General features: G+C 31.9%; 2 protein-coding genes across 2 annotated transcripts; one reads left to right on the forward strand and one right to left on the reverse strand.

The window, feature by feature from the left end:
- Window positions 1–3,600: 3,600 nt before the first annotated feature.
- Window positions 3,601–7,160, reverse strand: LOC132732195 (AP-5 complex subunit mu-1-like; the record flags this gene model as incomplete). Its single annotated transcript, XM_060718583.1, is given in 5 exon segments — window positions 3,601–3,673; window positions 4,124–4,194; window positions 4,604–4,705; window positions 5,447–5,576; window positions 7,029–7,160. Coding segments are annotated over 5 exon segments (456 nt in total), but the record flags the coding sequence as incomplete, so codon positions are not given.
- Window positions 7,161–20,299: 13,139 nt separating this feature from the next.
- Window positions 20,300–22,034, forward strand: LOC132732194 (uncharacterized). Its single transcript, XM_060718582.1, has 2 exons — window positions 20,300–20,671; window positions 21,037–22,034. Exons 1-2 carry the CDS (start codon window positions 20,362–20,364, stop codon window positions 21,297–21,299), a joined length of 573 nt encoding a protein of 190 aa, XP_060574565.1. The 5' UTR covers window positions 20,300–20,361; the 3' UTR covers window positions 21,300–22,034.
- Window positions 22,035–23,801: the final 1,767 nt, after the last annotated feature.

Raw genomic sequence — 23,801 nt, forward strand, 5'->3', positions numbered from 1 at the left:
TGCTTTACAATGTTTTCAAAAATCGTCTCTATATGTCGCTAGTAATTAATGGAAAAATTACTGATAGGCTTCACTTCCACTGACTAAAATTTTTACATGTTGCGGCCAAAATCATTCCATCCTATTACCAAACTATTGGAATAAATTCAGTAAATGTAAACCTGAGTTTTTGTTGTATTTCAATATATGCTTAGTGTATTAGGTGTTTTCTATTTCTTAAAATAAATAATCAACTAGCATGGATAATGATGTAGGTATTTTATTACTTCTAATGTAATCCTTTAAAACAAAATATTTAATATTTTAAGTTAAAAAGGAGAATTATTTCCCAAATGATAATGCTCAGAGTGAAAATCTCTTGGAACAAAATCAAGAGTAAAAATTGTAAAGTTAAAATGAATTTTTCAGTTCTAAGGGGGCAGTGATTTTAAAATAAAAGTGCCAGAGTTATGGACCTAGTAATATATTATGTGAGTGAAAATTTTTAACAACTGCTTCGAAGTTTAAAATTTAATTTTTTTTTTTTATTTGACTGAAAAAAAAAAGAGTAAAAACAGAGGGCCATGATGGCCCTGAGGTCGCTCACCTGTATATAGCCCCGCCCCCCCCACACACACCCATAAGAAGATGTTTCATGCTAAACATCTAAGCTCTAGCTCATTGGGCTTTTTAAAAGAAGATTTTTTAAAGTTTTTACTATACACATATAGTTTAAAACAATGACACCCTGGGGCGGGCCAGTTTTGACCCCAGGGCTTTTATTTGAACAAATTTTGTAGACACTCACTAGAAGATGTTTCATGCTAAATATCTAAACTCTAGCTATATGGGTTTTTTCAAAGAAGATTTTAAGTTTTTGCTATACACATATATATGGAAAATCAATGACCCCGGGGCAGGGCCAATTTTTGACCCCAGGGCTTTATTTGAACAAACTTTGTAGACACACACTAGAAGATGTTTCATGCCTAATATCTATACTCTAGCTATTTGGGGTTTTTCAAAGAAGATTTTAAGTTTTTGCTATACAAATATAAGGAAAATCAATGACCCCCTACGGGGCGGGGCCAATTTTGACCCCCAGGGCGTTTTATTTGAACAAACTTGGTAGACACCTATTAGAACATGTTTGATGCTAAATATCTTAGCTCTAGCTCTTTGAGTTCTTTAAAAGAAGATTTTTTAAGTTTTTTACTATATGCTTTTTATAGGGAAAATCAATGACCCCCTGGAGCGGAGCCAATTTTGACCCCAGGGCTTTTATTTGAACAAACTTGGTAGAGACACCCATAAGAAGATGTTTCATGCTAAACATCTAAGCTCTAGCTCATTGGGCTTTTTAAAAGAAGATTTTTTTTTAAGTTTTTACTATACAATATAGTTAAAAACAATGGCACCCCTGGGGCGGGGCCAGTTTTGACCCAGGGCTTTTATTTGAACAAACTTTGTAGACACTCACTAGAAGATGTTTCATGCTTAATATCTAAACTCTAGCTATTCGGGTTTTTTCAAAGAAGATTTTAAGATTTTTTGCTATACAACATATAAAGAAAATCAATGACCCCCGGGACGGGGCCAATTTTGACCCCAGGGCTTTTATTTGAACAAACTTGGTAGACACCTATTAGAACATGTTTGAATGCTAAATATCTTAGCTCTAGCTCTTTGAGTTCTTTAAAAGAAGATTTTTTAAGTTTTTACTATATGCATATAGGGAAAATCAATGACCCCCTGGGGCGGGGCCAATTTTGACCCCAGGGCTTATATTTGAACAAACTTGGTAGACACTCACTAGAAGATGTTTCATGCCAAATATCTAAACTCTAGCTCTTAGGGTTTTTTAAAAGAAGATATTTAAAGTTTTTTCTTTCGGTTGCCATGGCAACCAGAGTTCTGCATGGAATTAAATTCTTTGAACAATTTTTAAAGGTGACCACTAAAGGAACATTCCTGTGAAGTTTGGATGAAATTGGCCAAGCGGTTTATGAGGAGATGTCATTTAAAGTAAAAGTTTACGGACGACGGACGACGGCCGGACGACGGACGAAAAGCGATCACAAAAGCTCACCCTGTCACTTTGTGACAGGTGAGCTAAAAATTAATGTGAAAATGAGGTTTTGTAGTTGATGATGAGAAGCAACAATTCAAAGAAAATCTGTTTAGCAATCAAAAAAGACAACAATAGGGTCAGGATGGTCATAGAGTCCTCACCTTAAATTTATTCCAAGGAAATGTCACAAAGTTGTCCCCTAGGTCAAGGCCAATTTTGATCCAATGGGTAAGATTTATAATACTTTGGTAGAACACAAGATTATGCTACATGCTAAAGAACTAAGCTCTGGGCATTGAAGTTACACCAAAAAAAGACATGTTTTCTATACAAGTCTGTGTTAAGTAAGGGAGCCTAAGAGAGAGCCATTTTTGACCCCAGAAGCATAATTTATGATACTAAACTTTTGTAGAGATTCACTAGGAAATGCTACATGCAAAATATCTGTGCTCTGGAGATTTTAGTTTCAACTAGAAATGTGTCCATAGGACACGGATGCCCCCACACACCACTGTTCTGTCAATCTTAAGACTCTAGGTCAAATATTTTTTGGACTACATGTGCCACAAGTTGAAATCTAAAAATCAACAAAGGGCCATAATTCTGTTAAATTTGGTTGCAGCAAAAATTCCTTCCTTTACTACCATCTACACATTAAGGTTGTTCATCCCTGGAAGTTTAAGCAAAATCTGCCATCCGGTTTAAGAGGAGTTGCATTCACAAAATTTCTACATAGTATATAGTGAAAAAATCAACAAAGGGCCATAATTCTGTTAAATTTGGTCGCAGCAAAAATTCCTTCCTTTACTACCATCTACACATTAAGGTTGTTCATCCCTGTAAGTTTAAGCAAAATCTGCCATCCGGTTTAAGAGGAGTTGCGTTTACAAAATTTCCACATAGTTACACAGTCAAAAAATCAACAAAGGGCCATAATTCTGTTAAATTTGGTCGCAGCAAAAATTCCTTCCTTTACTACCATCTACACATTAAGGTTGTTCATCCCTGTAAGTTTAAGCAAAATCTGCCATCCGGTTTAAGAGGAGTTGCATTCACAAAATTTCTACATAGTATATGAGGAGTTGCGTTCACAAAATTTCTACATAGTATCTAGTGAAAAAATCAACAAAGGGCCATAATTCTGTTAAATTTGGTCGCAGGGAAAATTCCTTCCTTTACTACCATTTACACATTAAGGTTGATCATCCCTGTAAGTTTAAGCAAAATCTGCTATCTGGTTTAAGAGGAGTTGCGTTCACAAGATTTCGGGATGTACGGACGGACGGACTGACTGACTGACGGATTGACGGACGGACGGACAAGTGCAACGCTATATGCTCCCACATTGTGGGGGCATAAAAATGAAGACATAAATGTATTTCCCTACATAATGATAAGTCTTTATAAACGGAGTGATAAATGGGCGGGCCAATCTACACCCCAGGGGCATGTTTATTTAAGTTTTGTAGAGGACCACTAAATAATACCACATTTACATCGTCTTTAACTTGAACTAACAAAACACAAACTTTTACAGAAAAAAAACTTACATCAGAAATTGGTGTGTTCCTCAAAAAATCTCCCAGTGCACACAGCAAGGTAAAACCAAGTGTTACGCCAGGTCTGAAAAATTATAGGCACAATGATATAAAGGTAACTTTTACATGATAAGACATTGCATATACATGTATATTTGAAACACACATTCTACTTTGTATCACATGTTCAGACTTCTTCAAGAGTAAAAATGAGAAACTATTCGGATAGTGGTTTATAATGATCTACAACTACCATAATTGTCATATTATACCTTATGTTTCTGCATGTTTAGATCATATATCTTATTTTATTAATAAACAACTGGGTTCGAGCCCTACTCAGGTGATAACCATGTTTCCTCACAAGACACCAGTACTGGTTAATTCCAGGAAGCGGACTCGATAGTGATTAATATAAGTTGCAAAAACTTGTATTGCAATCGAGCTAAAATAAATATGTTTAAACTAAACAACTAAATAACAATTCAGTATGTCTGCAAAATTGAAGAAAATACATAGATATACATGTACTTACATATCTATAAGAGGTGGTCTAGTTTTTGTTCCCTGTTTTACAAATGGTAAGCAGCATAAGACTAAACCAGTCTGAAATATGTTGAAATATTATTTTACATTTAACTAAAACATTCACTTCTCCTTTGGTACAAAACTTTTAGTTCATCTCACTGAGACTCATGTTGCTATATATTACGACTGCAACACATATCTTCCCCTATTTTACATTGGAAAGACTAAACACAACTGTATATCATTTTTTAAGTAAATGATTAAATCAGTTTAACATAATAGGAATATTATACATGTATATCAGGTTTAACAAAGGCGTTAAAAGTATTTCATTTTAAAAGAATGTAATGCAAAAGGGTTGTCATGGTAAAATTTAAAATAATTATATCCAGTATGATCTTTTTGAAACTCAAAAGAATATAAAATTCACAGTCAAGTGAACAAAGATAATTACTACATTAATTTAATGTTTGTAAGTAGGTCTCACCTGTTCTACAACAACTAGCGGCCAAAGTTTTCCATCTTTTGTGCTGATCTCATACACAGGTTTCTGTTCAATCCTCTCACAGCTGTCACGAGTCTGTACAAACTTTGAAAAAAAAAAAATATATATATACATGAACAGTTTTGTACATGTATTTAGTTAAGCATTTGATAGCATGTGGCAATTATTTCCTGCATGTGTCACTACTAAGTACCAGTATATAGCCATGCAAGTCTGTATAACTTCAATTAACTTTGGCAAGAAAAAACTGTTCTTGTTTTGTTTTTCCTTTGTTTTTCAAGATATTGAAACCCTTTAAATCATGACAGACCTGTTTCAAATTCAATTCAAGACCAGTCCATTATATACATAGTCAAATGCATTGTATTGATTTTAACATTTTCAAAACAAATTACATTTAATATTATTATAAACTTGTGATCTGGAATTTTTTATTGGTATAGCACATAACTTTGTGTATTCCATTTATTTTCATGTAAAAAAACTATTCAGCTATCTTATTGAAAGTCAGATATACTACTTGATTAAGTATTATAGTATTAATTATGCAAGTAAATGACAAGTTTCCAGCTTTACTGGCGGAGGAAGACCGAAGATGCCCAATTGTGCATAATTTTAGGCATAAGCTGGCATCTATGTAGAACCTATGACCTTCTGTAAGCTACATGGATAGCTCCTCATATTCAAGTAAAAAACTCCATGGTGGGATTTGAACCCACAGCATGAGGGGTGAGTGGTTCAAATTTGTGGCCATAACAACTTTTATTGTCTCAAAACCAAAATAAACAAGAAACTAAGGTAAAGACATCTGTGCTGTTTTCTTACTTTTGAGAATTCATCTGCTGTGTGCCCCAGCTCAAACATGAGAGCTTTAGCTAGTTCTGGGTTGCTAGGAATTTTAACATATTGGGCACCATCCAATTCCTTTGACTTTCTGATATATGTTTGATATAACCTGGAAATAAATAAGTAACAAAATTAAAATCCTACCTTAATTGCAACATCAATTGAGCTGCCACTGTACTATTTATCAAAAGTTTATATATGAGCCGTGTTACGACAAAACCAACATAATGCTATCAGTTTCTCTACTTGTTATAGGGTTTGTAAGGGAAGAGCATGGATCCTGATCAGACTGCGCGGATGCGCAGGCTGGTCTGGAGCCATGCTGGTCGCAAACCCATTATGTTGGTTTTGTCATGACGCGACTAATATATATTTAATAGAATTCCAAACAGAGAAATACATGTACATGTAGTCCAAAAGAAGATAGAGCTACTGTGGAATAAATGATGGTAGTCTCAATTTAACTAAAACATGAAAGATACTCTGGTAGATATGATTTGCAATTGATATATGTATCCATGTTGTTTAGATTAATAAGTTTCAAAAAACCTCACCAATATTATACTTCTAGACTGCTGATATATATACCCACACTACATAATACTACAATATACTACATAGAGTAAATGCCATTTTCATAAAAATTCCAAATACATCCGCAAAGCTTTAACTTACATTTCCCTCTTTAATGTATTTGTATAAATTTACATTGCGTACTGGCAACTGTCAAACCATTTCAACATGAGATTATGTTGTTTCTACTAGTATCTTCAGCTTTAATTTTATATTGTCATGGAAATTAATAAAATTAACAGTTTCAGATCAGTTTTAATGAACTTTCTTTCAAAATATTTTCAAGCAAACTGTTATTTCATTTTCGGCTGTCAATGAGAGGTATGTTTTTTAGTGTGACTTCACACTTGAATCGCTAGCCAAAAAATCTACTGGCATAAAGTAATAAATTTTCTGGACATCTGATTTGTTTATTTGCAGTTTAAAGTACATGTATACAGGGTAAAAATCAATATTGCTGACTACATGTTATAGTAAACAGTTTGTTACCTTTGTAACCAGTTTCTGATTTGGGTTAGGAAATATGGTAGGCCTACTCACTTACCGATATATGCAGATAATTATTAATAAAGTGTAGATTTGACGATAATAAATCCAGCATATGTTCCTTCAAAAGGCGGCGAGGGTAAATAAACACAGCCCAACACACAAGTTACCTTTACCTGTAGGATGCTTTGTTTGTCAGTTTATTGTTTCAGAAGTAACTTTAAGAATGATTACTTAGGACTGGGACATACAATAAGGGGACAAGCGACTCGCGCTTTCTTATCGTATGTCCCAGCTTAGGACAATAGTCACTTACAGACTCACTTTACGATTTATTATGATTGATACAGTGTTGATGAAATTTAGAATTGCAATAAACGGTATAACCAGGATAAATAAGTCTAACGGGGCCGGATGACTAAAAGGGCGAGTTTATTGAAGGCCGAGTCAACCTGTTTCAAACAACTGACAATATATAACACATGCTCCACTGCTATGTTACCTAGAGAATAAAACAACATCTTCTTCGTTTGTTTTGCTTACTGGGCGATTTCTTACAATCCAAAGAGCTTGTATACTCATTGTGAAGTAAATAACAATTTAACTTTAATCAAATGGAGAGTTCTCTTCAATTTGTGAGGATTATTGCCCTTAGCTGCTAACGCAGAGTAGGCTACTCGCTAAATCAAACATATTTTATTCGTCCTCAAAACTTTAGGTCGATTTCGTCCATCTTAAAATTTAAGCATGTGTACATGTAGTGTAAGTTACCATTTTTTTTTGTTACAGACCGTAAAATGTTTTTAATCAGACAAAATAAATTTCTTTTCTTTACATTATGTGAATAATGTATTAAATCAGGATCAATCTTTAATTGAACATGCTTGGTAGCAATCAATTTGATAATTATGTGATTGTCACACCTTTAAGTTAATTATGCATATTAGGTTATTAACCACTTTGATTAAAAATACATGCGGCGAAATAAATGATGATCAAAAAGACCTTATCAATTGATAACACTTGTCATTACAATACGTTAATTACACGGACTTTAATTGTCAATTAATTAAAGTCCATGGCTAATTAGTAAAATTAATGGAACACCAAAGTTTGTTTGTCGTGTTGACAACAGTTTGAAAATAAGGTGATGAAATTTATATGTATAAATATAAGAAAAAAGACATCTTTAATCATTAGTAATCATGGCTACCAAACATTACTGTGTCCAATGCTCCAAAATTGTATCATCACGTATGCATGCTGTCTCTTGTGACATTTGTGAACGCTGGCAACACCGGAAATGTGGAACTGGTAAGATTTTAAAAGACTTTGTATGCATCATTTTCAAATACATTTGTATCATTTTCTTTTCTTACTAGATTTTTAAACTCACACGAAGCCTTGTTTAAAAGTAGAACGCATATTGTTATAATATAAATGTAATGAATAAATATGATATGATAGATTTCTTTTTTTTTCCCTCAAAATTTACAAAAATCGCTGTTCAACTTCAAAAGATTTTACAGACCATGATTTTTGAAGTATGTTTTTTTGGCTAGCTCAGAATACTATTTATGAATAAATAATGTTTGTTTAGGCACAAACATTGAAAACATATGGGTAACTGTAAAATATTATGAATTGTCATTTTTACATCAAGATTCTTTTCATTTGGATATAATTTTAAACAATTGTGTAAAACTATGATATCATATGAAAATTACATGTATTTTTTTATTACAAGAATGCGAATTTCAGCTCATGCATGCACTGCATCAATGTTGATATTGGGGACGAATACAATTTCATGTAGATTCTAATTTCTATGAAACATTTCATGAAAATAACTATTATAATTGTAACATTAGATTTATTGAGCGGTAGTGCCAAAGCTACATGTAGATAACTGTAAGAAAGACAAAACAGAGTTTTGTTTCAAGTTTGATATTGTAAAGAATGACAATTTAAGTAATCAACTGTTTTAGATTATGCATGGTTTCAATCCTTAGAGACAGAAACAGCATACAGGGAGGTATTTGAAAACTGATAGAAATAACCGACTGCGTAAATAATGCTTGTATAAAAATGTTGAATCAGAATACCAATTCTGTTGTCTTTATATTTATTATTTATATTTTATTAAAATGCTAATTATACTATACTACTATACTATACTACTGTATTACATTTCTGTAATGTAAATATATTGTATTGATTATTTTTTTGTATCATTTTTTGCGCATATACAAGACAAAATAAAATGATCTTTGAGTAGTACTTTTGTCATGTTAAACGATTTTTTAGAAGAAAAACAGAAATAAATATCTCCATCATTCATTATTACTCAACTGTGCCCCAAACTGTATATCATTATTTGTTATATACTTATAATTGAAATATTGATGAAATGAAATTTTCATACGTATATTCACTGCAGTGAAACATGTTTTTCCGTATTTTCACCGGTGTCTTGCCGGACTACTTTTCTCTAAATTCTGCCAGTACACAAAATTTAAGCGAAATTCTTTCAAATAAAAGAATGTATATAATCAACAGAAAATTCAAGTTTTTTTCTATTAATAAGGATATATTTTAATCTTGTGGTATGAAAATTATCATATTCACTCGTGGCTACCGACACTCATGAAATATGTATTCATAAACAAACATTGAAAATCAATTTGGCTTTCAGACAGGTAAATCAACAATTGATTGCGACTATATTTTACATTCAATTATAGCTAAAACTTTGTTCGTTAGAGAAAAAATTATATTGTTGTTTTATAGATTTCGAAAAATGCTTTGATTACATTACGAGATCTCATTTATTTCATAAACTAATAACAGAAAATGTATATATGCTTCCGATTTGTGAGTTCTATATCAGCTATGCACAATACAGTGAAAGCATGCGTAAGATATAAATCAGAATTTTTTTTTTTCACGTCAAACATTAGAGGTAAACAGGGAGATCCCAGTTCAAGTCTGTTCTTATTTTTCGTAAATGACATTCTTTTGAATATAAATAGTAACATAGACGGCATCGACGTCAAATTATAGTTACTGTTCTTTTTTGCCGACGATGCAGAAACGACACATGTATTACAGTCAATACTGAATAACTTACAATCATACTGCGGTCTGTGGGATTTAAGAGTAATTAAATACATTTAAAACAAAAATTATGATTTTCGAAAAAGGACGAAATTTTTTTAATAACGTAGTGTTGTATTCGTGGATTCGTTCAAATACTTAGGAATAACCCTATTTAAAAACGGCAACTGGAATAGAACACAAAACACATAGCAAAACACTCTCTATAGTCTTGTAGGATCAGTTTTGAATTATGGCTCAGAAATATGCAAATGATATAGAAGGGATTCATAATAAATTCATGAGAAAAATATAACGTGTCCGTAAAAGTACAAACCTTGTTGCATTACAAATGTATATGGTGAACTAGGAAGGTATTTTATGATGATAAAACTTAAAATAAATTTAATTAGATTTTTGATACGAATAGTAAAATCAGATGACAATACATTAATTAAAATGATATACAAAATGCTTAAAGATGGTTTTAATAATGGTAATAACTTAATGGTCTTAATTGGGTCGGGCATGTTCAACAAATTTTCGATGAAATAGGTAGGTCAAACATTTGGCTATCCCAAAATGCTGACCTCTTTACAAACTATTAAACAAAGAATAATTGAATCATGGGATGCTGAAATTAGAACTGGCATAAGAAAGAATTAAAAGTAGAACGATGTTTAGATGTAATACCAAATAGTAAATTTAAAATAGCCCTAACAAGATCATCTCATGATCTAATGATTGAACAAGGAAGACATTTAAATATTCCTAGAAATGGAAGAATATGTACAAATTGTAAAATGAATGTTATAGAAATTGAGTAATAGTAAGCCCAAAAATATCTCACTTATGAATTAAGACTCTGTTAAAAGTATTTATAAATTTAAAAAAATTTATATACAAAGCTTTTCATATGCAATAATTCTTCTTTATTCCTAAACGGATTTCATTATCATAACCTGATTTTTACTGTTTTGTTTTCTTTTTATCTTTTGTAAGTATTTTTTAAGTTAATATAAACATAATGGAATGGATCTCCAATCGATCCATATTTGAATTGTTTTACAAAAATGTATTCAATGAACACAAACATTTCTCGCATATATGTAACAAGAGAAAAATATTCTTTGTAAGATGTTTTAATATAGAAGTAACACAACAGATAAATATAATAATGATGAGAAATATAAAATATAAGGAACGACTTTAAAAAAAATCAATTATGTTCACTGTGTTAAAAAAAAATAATTTATATTATCATTTGTAAAATTCTCTGTTAACCATGTACTTGTCTTTATATGTTTGTATTATAGATAGATAGATAGATAGATAATTTATTGACGTATACATTCAGTACATAGTCATATTACACACATTTATATAGTACAATCAAACACAATATCATGGTACATGAACAAAGTTGTAGCACAAATTTTCAATTTACATATTTTTGGAGAATGAACGTTAACACCATTTAGTACTAAAGTGAGCTTATCTATTATAAAGCGTTTACATTCTTAAAGATATAAAAAATGGATTTTAAACTTAATTATATGCTGTGATAATATTCCATTTAACAATGTTTCATACTAGACACATTATCAAGTAATTTCAAGAAATAAACAATATCACATTTAAATACAACGAGACAAATTTATACATTGATTTACAGAGCATTTAGTAGTTCAATTCGATGTTTTGTAGCATAATACAAATATTTACCTAAACCTATTAATTCAGACTTCTTTTCAGTACTTAATAATTCAATCAATTTGAACATACTTGGTCTTCTGTAGTAGTATTGCTTAATGTAAAGAGAACGTATATTAGAGTAACTAATACAAACACATAAAATGGAATTCATCTTCTATTTCATTACTATCGCAAAGCTGACATATGCGTTCCTCTCGGGGTATTCTATTAGCACCATATCTACCTGTTTCAATCCGAAGTTTATGTGACGATAATCTTAATCTTGCTATGCAATTTCTATAAGTTCTGTTATGGAGAATTTTCAGGTAGTTTGCCATTTCAAATGAGTTATGCAAATGTACATATATATTACTTAACAATGGACTGTTTGAAATATCGCTAGAAAGTTTTTGCAAAAAGCAGTCAATCATCCTTTGTTTAAAAAGTTTAACAAAATATTTGGCTTCGTATTGAAATGGGTTGTTCCAAACATCAGAAAACCCGTACTCATTTAATATTCCATGTACTTTAGAAGCCTTACATTGATTGTTGTTTTCATGTAATTCAAATGAAGCGTACATAGCAGTTTTCAAAATGATATTATCGCTATTAACTATTTTAAGCCAGTATGTAATAATTTGCACATATCGTTTAATAAATAATGGATAACGACCTAATTCGCTATATATTGCTGCAGTACTTTGTTTCACTCCTAATAAAGATTTACAGAATTTAAGATGTAATCGCTCTATATCCTTTGATTTAGAAAATCCCCAAACAGCACTAGAATAGCTGAGAACTGAACCGACAAAAGAGTCAAAAAGCTGCAACGCAATGCTAGGGGTTAACTCATGTTTATTGATGTTCTTTAATAAAACAGACATTGCCTTTAAACCTTTACCAATTACGTATTGATTATTAAGTGTAAAAGACCCATTGTAATTAAAAACTACGCCTAGATAGTTGAAATTGTCGGCAATTTCTAATAGAATATCATTATAATACCAATTTATTTTCATTTTCTTTTAAAGGCCCTCTTTTCCTAAAAACCATTATTTTGGTTTTATTTGTATTCACCTCTAAACCCCATTTCATACAATATTCATATAATTTATTTAAACTATTTTGTAAATCCATAGGAGTTTTGGCAAGAATAGCCATATCGTCTGCAAAAAGCAAAATAATTAAGCACAAATCGAATAATGAAATACCACTATCAATATTTTCTTGTAGAAAAAGTTCAATATCCTCTAAAAACAGAGAAAATAAAATTGGCGAATTATTTAGGCCCTGTTTCAAACCCAGCGAAATATCGAAAAATTCTGTAAAAGTGTTACAATGTTTTACACATGACTTCACAGTAGCGTACATTGCTTTGAATATTCTAAGTATTTTTCCATCCAAACCAACCTTACAGAGCTTAAACCATAAAGCATTCCTGTACACAGAATCAAAGGCCTTCTTTAGGTCTATAAAAGCGCAATAAAGACGTAACTTTTGTGATAAGAAATATTCGATTAACGAATTTAAAACGAAAATCGCGTCGACTGTACTTGCACCGTGACGAAAACCGAACTGAGCATCCGAAGAAACGTTAAATTGACTTGACCAATTTTCAACACGCTTTGTTAAAACACTTGTAAACAATTTTCCGAAGTTACTATTAAGTGTTATTCCTCTGTAGTTATTGGGAGCATTTTTGTCCCCCTTTTTATAAATTGGGACGATATAACCATATGACCAGGCTTTAGGAAAAAGACCTGAATCAAATATCTTATTAAAACAGTCGGTTAGATGTCCTGCAAGTATGTCTGCAGTTTCTATAAAATACTCATTAAGTAAATTATCAACAGGACATGAGGATTTATTACGATTCATACGACTTATTGCTTCACGAACTTCTTCTGTTGTAATTGGGACATTCAAAGACTCAAACGTGGGATTATTTACGTTAAAATCATTATTATTTACAAAGTTTTCGATTTCTTCAATCTGTGTCGCATGTAATTCGTTAAACATATTTGAAAAGTACTCATGAAATTCTGCTGGCGTAATATTGCTTGTATTATCCTTTTTATTTTGTTTAAAATGTTTCCAGAAGTCCCGGGGTTTCTTATGTCGTAAATCACTTAATTCTTGAGACTTACGTAACTTAAATGCCCTTTTCTTTTCTCTTATCAATGATTTATACTTGCATTTAGCATTACATAATAAATCCCTGTTCGATTGCGTTTTATCAAGATTAAAGGAACTGAGAGCCTGTTGATACTCTTGTCGCGAAACCCTGCATTCATTATCATACCATTCTTTGTTACAATTGCTATAAACATTACAATTCGAATAATGTTTAAAATATGGATCCACTTATAGTGTACCGTTGTTTCAAAATTGATATCACAGTTTTGCTCGGTTTGATTACTGTTTACTTTTAGCGAGAACGTTATCGGCGCGTGATCACTATACAGATTAAAAGGTAAGACACTGAACGAATCAATCAGTGGAAAATCTCGTGCAGATAGAACGAGATAGTCAATAGTAGTGCACGTATTTCTATTATAGTATGTAAACTCGCCAATATTATAATCGTTACCGATTCTACCGTTAGCAATACGTAATGAGGTTGCTTTGCAAAATTCGAGCATTTGTGTACCGCGGGAGTTACATATTTTATCGGAAGAGGCCCGTCCCAACGAAACATCTGGGGTATAATTATCATAATCTAGGCCATTAACGCATGAATCAAAGGAAATGTAATCGTGTTTATTTCCTACCCTACAGTTCCAATCACCTATTAACATGACCTTACCAAAATCTTCGAAGTAAGCAACATCATTTAACAAAATATCAAACAAATTGTCCTGATAAACTTGAGTAATAGGTGACTCTTCCGGCCATAAGTATAAAGCACATAAATAAACATAATCATTTAAACCAAAATAACTTTTATCCAACTTTAACCATAAAATAGTGTCAACATTATTTTTAACAATTTTTACTCCATCTTTAATCAAGTCACTTATATAGATTACAATACCACCGCTATCTCTTTTGGCTCTCTTGTTTCGAAATTTTCTATAATAGTTAACGCAAGAATACCCATCAATATTTATATTAGAGTCACTACAAGTCCAAGTTTCAGATAAACAAATAATGTCATGGTTATTAATCAAGTTCAGAAAGTCCTGGTCGGTGATTTTCTCTTCTGTTAATCCATTGCAATTCCAGGCAATAATTTTCAGCACATTCTCCGGGAAATCCTATTTATGTTGTACCGGCTTCCCGTCGATATATAAGGTGTCATAAGACAACCACGCTCGCTTGCCCTCGTCTCTAGCGGCACGAAGCTGTGGTACCAATTTGCGTCGTTTTTCGGCTACCTCTGTTGGATACTGCTCTTTCACGAAAAAGGAAGTACCTTTCAGGCAATGACCTTGTTTACGCACGGTCTCTCGGTCCTTAAAACTAGCAAATTTACAAATAATAACCCTGTTTCGACGCCTATTGGGGTCTGCCTCCTGTACACCAGTACGATGCGCTCGCTCTATTACAATTGAATTTACCAAGTCCTGTGCTAATTTCAGCTTCTCAACCATGAAGTTTCGAATTTTGAACTCAGTATCATGTGGCCGTTCGTTCTGAGATTCTTCAATCCCACCAAAAATGATATTGTTGCGCATACTCTGAGATTGAAGATATGTTAGCTCGTTACGCATTTCAGAATTTGTTTTCGATAGTTGATCTAATTCGGATTGTTGCTTACTATCAGTAAATTCTAGATTTTCAACATTGGACTCAATAGCACTCACCCTCTCTGTTACAATTTTCTGAGTTTCATTCATTTTTGTCCAAAGCTTGTTTAGATCCTTTTCAAAAGTATCAACTTTCTTTTCCAAAACTGTTAGTGTCTCTAATTTCTTTTCCATATGACATAATTTACTTGAAATAGACTGAAGCAATGTATATAAATCAGCATTACTTGGACTGCTCCCGCCGCCGCTGGAGTTACTAGACATGTTTAAAGTACTCAGAGTACCTGTATCTTGTACTGAATCGATATTTTTTGTAGATTCATCAAAAACAGAGTTATTAATGTTATAGATGACAGAGTTAGCCTCATTCAAAATATCACTAACAAAAGTACTACCTTCATGCTCCTCTGCCGGGCCTCTAGACATGTATCTTTTACAAATGTTTATATTTTCGTCATCAGTACTGCTTCCCTTTTTCCGTTTATTGAGTTTTTTCCTGATTTAGGCATTACACAATATATAATCCATCCACTAGTTCACAAATTTTTAATCAGTTTATTTCCAAAATACTAAAAAATCCTCAAACAACAATTTTTTCACAGAGCGGACAAAAACGCGTCCATTCTTGTCACGTGACCATGATTATCAAGATTATAGATTGAAATGGTTAAAAAATGTTGTAACATTTAATACTGAATAAATGTTATGTTATGTTATGTTATGTTATTTCATGCCACTCGATGAAAATAAATCCAGTATTTAGAGAAAAAAACTTGAGTATCATCAACGTACCATTTTCAAATATCATATTCTCTTGTCAATATCATACTTTAAAATTAAAAAAATGTTTTGATGAGACAGTTGTCATTGAATAAAGTCAAATAAAAGGAGGAGGCCATGAAACTTTTTATGATTTTTATCTACAAAACGCAAAAACCAACTATAACAGTAAACAATTTAGAATGGTAGAAAACAATATTTTGGCTAATTTTTTTTTCATAATACCATTAACATTTGGACATATATTGCAAATATTCATGATCACTAACTTTGTGTATTTTCCTCTTTTTTTTTATACATGTACATGTATATCAATTTCTTTTTTCATTTATAGGTATTTCCCTACAGGACTATCGTCTTATGTGTAAAGGTGAACTTCAGCTTGAGTGGAAATGTGTGAATTGTAGTGAGTCAGCCAACGCAAAAGACAGTAGTGTTGAAGAGTCAGACGACGAAAAGTACAGCAGCGATGAAAATACAGCCAGCGAGAAGGACAGCAATGTTCAAGAGCCTGTCATGGATATGTCGGATATATTTGACTCCTCAGACTATTTTGAAGATTTTACAGACCTTGATTTTGAGGTACGTCTTTTGCTCTTTTGTTTCATCGTGTACAATAGAAATACAATAAGAATATTAATAAAGAACACACATTAAAGAAAAGTTTGAAATACTTGTAAATGTACATTTTATTCTTACTTTATGTTTTTGCAACGAATTCCATTATTTCGTTGAACATGATAAAGCTCGCAAACTCTTATTAAGGCTGACAAAAAATGGATACATGTTAAGAAAGTAGATATCGGATAAACTGTATAAGCGGTTTATTTTTATTAAAGAAAAAAAAACAAAAAAAAAACAAACAAACAAAAAACAACAACAACAAAAAACAACTGATGCGAATGGATAAAAATGCGCTCCCGTTCAGAAATAATTTTTCATCTAATTTCTTCTTACGATTTTAAGGGACTCCACTGGTTTTGTTACATTACGTTACTGGAAATATTTTCCCAAAAATTTGTATACCATTTGATGTATGTCTAGACCAATAAATTTCATGCAAATTTTCAGATCATTCCCTCTCCCCGTTTTTTTAAAAATCATCATTTTTGTTGTTCAAAATAACCGAAAAATGAAAAACGTTGCAACGCTTTTCACTCAAATCGGGCTAAGAATCGCACAAAGAACCGATTTTTAATTTAATTCTGAGCATATTTCTTTATTATCTTTTGCAGATCTTTCCATTTTAGATGCTTTGCTTGATTTCTGAAAAAAATATTTTTACGTTTTAGACTTTGACTTTAGTGGAGCTGTTTAATTTTCATTTTTTATGGTAAATAATAAATTACCATCATTTGGATGTAAAATAGGATTAGTGCCTCACTTTATCTATGTCGTCAATAATTTTTTTGTGAATACAATCAGAGCACTGGGTTATGCAAAAATTGCCGAGATTTTTTTCCATCATATTACTTGTATTAAACGGTATGTTATGTTAGCCGCCTGTTTATAACAGAAAGACTGTTTTGACCAGTTCGTAAGGCTATAAAGCGAGAAATGTACATAGACAATTCTGTACAATATGCAAACTAAAGTGAAAACGTATATTTTGACATGATCATATTTTTGCTACATTTCAGATAGAGAAGGACTTTGGTGACAAGTTTATTTTAGATGACATCAAATTTGAAGGTATGCGCCATTTAATCTTCGTGAAGAAAGACCAATTAGAACTCATCCGTGAGTCCCGTAGATGGTTCATTGGGGGAACATATAAGATGGTACAACACCCGTTTGTTCAGCTGATCACCATACATCGTTTTGTGAGGTCGGGTGACAATTCTAAACAGGTGCCGATTGTGTACATATTGTTGTCAAGGAGACGCAGGAGTGATTATATCAAGGTATGTAACACACCTTTATCATTATAATAAACCATACAAGATCCTTAAATAATAATCAGAAAGGGAGTTTTAGTAATAAAATCGAGTTCGTTTCAAAATATTTCATATGAGTCGACTCTATCAAATCCTGTCCTGTCAAGTAAGCATCTGTATTTCTGTAGCAATTTCGCCATAAAATGTAAGTGTTCATGAACAGGCTCAAACAAACCGAGCCTGCAACATTTTCAATTTCAATCTTTAGGGATTTTTATTTTTTTTTGTAGCCCGATATATACAAAAATAAAACTTACATATGAGTTTGAAATAAATTGCATTTGTATTATAACTATTATTATTATTGGAGTGACATTGTACGTCTCACGTACTTCCCACACAAATTCATGAACTAAATTGATAATGTCTTGTTTAATGTTTTTTTAATTATTTTCAATAGTTTTAATAAGTACAATATGCCAGATCTAACTGATTAATTCAACCCATATAAAATCACCACGTCTAGTCTCGTTGTAATTATGCAAAATGTTCAGATTTTTATTGACCAAGTCCAGTCAAAATTAAAGATGTCACAATATTTTTAAAAATAAAATTGTTGTCTTTGATTTCACTTGTTGACTAATTTTAGTTGTTCTAGAAAACAATAACATGTATTGAATTTTTTTCAGGTACTAAGTTGTTTGAAGGTACATTTGGGGCAACCACAGGTGGAAGCTTTTATGCTCGATTTTGATGCCGGTAGGTTTCTTTACATAACCATTATATTTCTAAGAAAACAAAGCAATACAATATTTTTTAAGGTCACCTTTGTAACAACAGACATTACAATAACCATGTAAAAAATACATATGTAGGTATCAGATGGAAACAGTTTTACGTATTGGGTAGATAATAAAAAGAAAAATAGTACATGTATTAATTCAACTAGAAACAATTCTATTTTATTTTTAACAAAGTTAAGTATGGGGACACCGATCTAATTTTGGAGATAAAATGACGCACGTGGAAAGCGTGTAAAGTAATTCACTTCATTCATTACTGTTACTATGGAATGTCATTGAGTGAAATACTATTTTAAGTGTAAATTTTTTCATGATGTACGATATGAAGAGGCTAAGATTTTTTAGGATTTCGCTGTTTCGACTTTTAAGAAGTTCTTGGTATTTAACGTTATTTGGATACTGTGAAACAAGTTTGGAAAAAGCTGCTTTCTTTTTTCGTTAAAATAATTACAAACCATCAAATAATGGAATTCATCACCTATTATAGTAAGTCATTTTGGCATAGTTGACACCTTCTATGAACATAATGGGAAATTGGACCAACGAAAAGGCATAGGAACTCTGGAACAGGACCGCATATTGCGGCGCATAAATCCGAATCCTTACCGGCTTTACATATAGTTTGTCCGACCTTTGAATATCTTTTCATATTATGCGAGCGGGTGGTCTTTAATTATCTAATCTCAATTTAATATAATCTGCTAATTTAAAAATCAGTCAAATTTACGGTATATTGAAAAAAGTCTTTTTTTATAATACCGTAAAATTTGACCAGTTTTAAAAGAGACAGATTGGGTTCAATTGATAATATATTTTTTGAGTCCATACACTCGGATAATACTAAAAGATATTTAGATGTAGCAGAAACGTTTTTAAAAACCGTTACACGATCGAAAATATACGCCGCAATCTGCGGTCCCGTTCTCGAGTTCCTATGCGAAAAGGCGCATTATATGAAACATCCAGGTCTGCTTCTCAATTTCCGTCCGTCTCAGTCCGTCACTGATTTTCTTTAAATTTTCTTTCCAATTTCTATGTAGTGTGTAGCTGTTCTATAAAGTACTATAATTTATGCAATTAATTAAGTAATGTAATACTTGGACCAAACATAATTAACATTTGTGATTTGAAAAGGTAAAGTTATGCAAAAACAATTCATTAAATTTGCAATACGACGAAACTTTTAATTGCTCTCTGGTCCAGAGACATAGATAACAGAGATAGGCCACTTCCTAACCATTTATCTCGCGTGCTTGCTAAACTTAAAACTTGTAGCAAGTAAAACTTATTAATCAGAATCAGTAAAATAATACATTTTTAGAAAGCTTATGCATTTGTCTATGGCTGCAGGTAAAACATTTACAGTTCCCATTTAAATAAATGATACATCAATTTTTAAAGAGAACTACATGTACTTATTTATTTTGTTACAAAACTACATATGACATGGTTCTGCTACGCTTTTCTTAAGTGAAAGACAAGGAAAGTTACCAATATTTTAAAATGCAGCAAAAGATTTAACTTTCAAATTGTGTATACATTGTATTGTTAAAGGATCAAATGTATGTAATGCTACAAAATGACCAATTTTTTCACTTTTTGATAGGCGTGATAGGCATAATTGATATTTCAATGGAGCTGCTTATCTCTGTTATCTACATCTCTGTCTGGTTGAACATTTTTTGCATCGTCAGATATTCATGTCTGTATACGTCGAGTTTCGTGACGTCACCTTACGGCTGTTCATTCGTCAATAAAAAATAAAAATCAGACCATTTCCTTTCTATACTACAGATCTATGGAAAGCAGTACGACATATATTTCCGGGTAAAAATATGAAGGGCTGTAACTTCCAATGGTCAACACAAGTTTACAGACAGATCCAGAAAGCAGGGTTATCAGCAGAGTATAAGAAGAAGGAGGGTATCTATCGGTGTCTACGCAATTTTATGTGTCTTCCATACTTACCGACGGAGCATATCAAGCCATCCTTCGAGAAACTGCGAGAGTTTGCAGCCGGTGCCACAGAACCCGTGAAACGTGTTATTTCTTACATTGACACCGCCTGGATTTCTAGTGCGCAGTGGGGTCCCGAGAACTGGTCGGTCTATGGTCAACAAGTTCGTACTAACAATGATGTGAAGGGTAGGTAACCTTTAATGTTAGTTTACATAGTGATTTCAAAATTTGAAATTTATTATTGGCTAATTAACTCAATGAGAAATAAATATTTTCTTTCGTTTTTAAATCATGTGTTTAAATTTTATAATGTTGTAATCATTTATTCAGAACAGTGTATATGCTTATGACCTTATATGTAATGTGAAATAATGTGAAATAATTACTGACAGTTTGACTTCCATAAAACGCTGTACAAAAGTTTACCACTTGAGGCATGACTGGGTAGACTATTTAACAACAAGTATGTTCCAGATACCTTCAGTTCTTGTCAAATGCATATTTTTTGTTTTATGTTTAACATATCTTATTCCACATTTGTCATTTTTCAGGTTGGCATAGCAGAATCACTGGTAGGGCTGGATGGTTCAAACTCCCGGTGTATGACCTTACTGTACTATTGTTTAAAGAAGCCGGATGGGTGGACTACGAGATACGTTGTGTGAGCGAGCACATGACTTCAAGATACCAAAGAAAGAAATATGTGCAGATAAACAAAGAACTGAGCCGTGTATGGGATGATTATGCGAAACGTAATATATCGACATCCGGGCTACTGAGGGAAGTCAGTGACATCACCGGAACTGGGCGGTAAAAACAGGAAATATCTACAAGAAGTGAAAAAGTGGAATAGACTGTGCGAGAGACTGTGAACACTCTCTTTGGGTATTTTTATTATTGGGTCCTCGGACATGCCAGTCCATCCTCATGCTTTTAGTGCTAACTTATATATATAATGTTCATGCATATGTTTATGTAAAGCCCGACAGTGCGTTTTGGTAATAGCTAAAACGATTTCTAACTGAATATGTGTAATTTTCCGTAATAGCCTCAAGCGACATGTCTATGATATGATTTATATAAGCTTCCTTTGCATAGAAAACTTTTCTTTTGTACACCCCGAAGAAAAAATGTTTTTAAAAAAGTGTAAGGACTATTTTTTTCTTCGGAGTTATTTGTGCTACGAATGTTAAGATAAGTCCTTCATTTCATATGTGCTTTGAGAATATTCAGTGTAATTTTCTGGATATTGCTAGTGCTTTCACTCAGTTCTACATGTATAATTTGTTGTAAATATGGTGTTGAATATGTTCTGTGTGCGTAGTGTTCTGTAATTGATGTAATATATAAATAATAATGGGTGCGCTATATGTTTATGCCATTTATGTACATGTATATTATGCATTATTCATGTTATTGTATGTTATTTGTCATGTCTGTTGTAAATATGTAATTGTCTCTGTTTTGTAATGCGCTATGTTATATGTAAATTGTCATGTCTCTTGTATATATGTTATTGTAAATCTGTTTTGTAATGTATTATCTTATAATATATATGTAACCCGTCATGTCTCTTGTAATTAAGTTATTGCATATCTTTTTTGTATTGTGCTATCTTATAGAATATGTAATCCGTCATGTCTCTTGCAATTATGTTATTGCATATTTGTTTTATAATGTGCTATATTATAATATATGTAACCCGTCATGTCTCTTGTAATTAAGTTATTGCATATCTGTTTTGTAATGTGCTATCTTATAAAATATGTAATCCGTCATGTCTCTTGCAATTATGTTATTGCATATTTGTTTTATAATGTGCTATATTATAATATATGTAACCTGCCATGTCTCTTGTAATTAAGTTATTGCATATCTGTTTTGTAATGTGCTATCTTATAAAATATGTAATCCGTCATGTCTCTTGCAATTATGTTATTGCATATTTGTTTTATAATGTGCTATATTATAATATATGTAACCTGTCATGTCTCTTGTAATTATCTTATTGTATATCTGTTTTGTAATGCATTATCTTATAATATATGTAACCCGTCATGTCTCGTGTAATTATGTCATTGCATATCTGTTTTGTAATGTATTATCTTATAGTATATGTAACCCGCCATGTCTCTTGCAATTATGTTATTGTATATCTGTTTTGTAATGTGCTATCTTATAATATATGCAACCTGTCATGTCTCTTGTAATTATGTTATTGCATGTCTGTTTTGTAATGAACTGTCTTATAATATATGTAATCCGTGTCATATATTTTTTTGGAAATATGTTACTGCATATCTGTAATATGTAATGTGCTTTCTTAAAGTTTTATTCAATAAAGATATTAAAAACGTTTTCGTTAAATCTATAATTACCTTAGTTTTACAAAAATTAAAATGTTCTAATGGATCAAGGCCATATTTTACATGTTCCAGGACTCTGATTATAATAAAACCCCGTGTTCACTTGGACCTGATTTTTATTGCCATGGAACTTACATAAGTATGGCACATGTACAAAATCTTGAATGCAACTCTAGGTGAAAACTAACAATGCAAGTATATGGTATCAACTTGATCAATTTAGGGATAAAGGTCTTATTTGATCATGTATTATGAAAAAACAACAACATGTTTTATATGATTTTGAAATAGACGTATGATTTACTGTGGTGTAACGCTTCCTCTTATATAGCATATTATTCGGCTCTTCTAAAGGTATGCAGTGCACAACTGACCCAACCATTTCTTGCGTGCGTAAAAGACCTTGCTTGTTATTGCATTATATACTTATATACAATTATAGCATGTGTAATAGTATTGTATCATCTAGTCCAACATGAACTTGTCATCGGACAAAAAGCTAATATAGCAAATCAAAATTCGAGAAATTATGCCATACTGTAACGGCTGTTCTTTCTTGGTCACATTTAATTCAGTACTTAAGTCTTATAAAATAAATCATTACATGTAAATTTATTAAAAAAACCAACAACAACAACAACAACAACAACAACTGAAATCTTCAACTTTAGCTTTACATTATTGAAGTACAAAATAATCAACAAAATGTTTTTTGTCCACTCTTTGCATCTGCCACTACTGATTGCTGCTGCTGCTGCTACTTACTACCGCTACTGAACTGACATAACTGATACTCTAACTCCTACTACCTGAAATGGCGAAGTCTGTAGTGGTGAGTATAATTTGATAATGCAATGCACGAGGCCATATTTTTTAAATAAATAGATTAAATACGATAGAACCTTCGATAACTTTCAACGCCTCTATTTAAATTGTGAACCAAAGTGATT

Source organism: Ruditapes philippinarum, unplaced genomic scaffold (assembly GCF_026571515.1).
Source record: "Ruditapes philippinarum isolate M1 unplaced genomic scaffold, ASM2657151v2 ctg12122_1_1_1_1, whole genome shotgun sequence".
In the NCBI taxonomy this organism is placed as follows: Eukaryota; Metazoa; Mollusca; class Bivalvia; order Venerida; family Veneridae; genus Ruditapes; species Ruditapes philippinarum.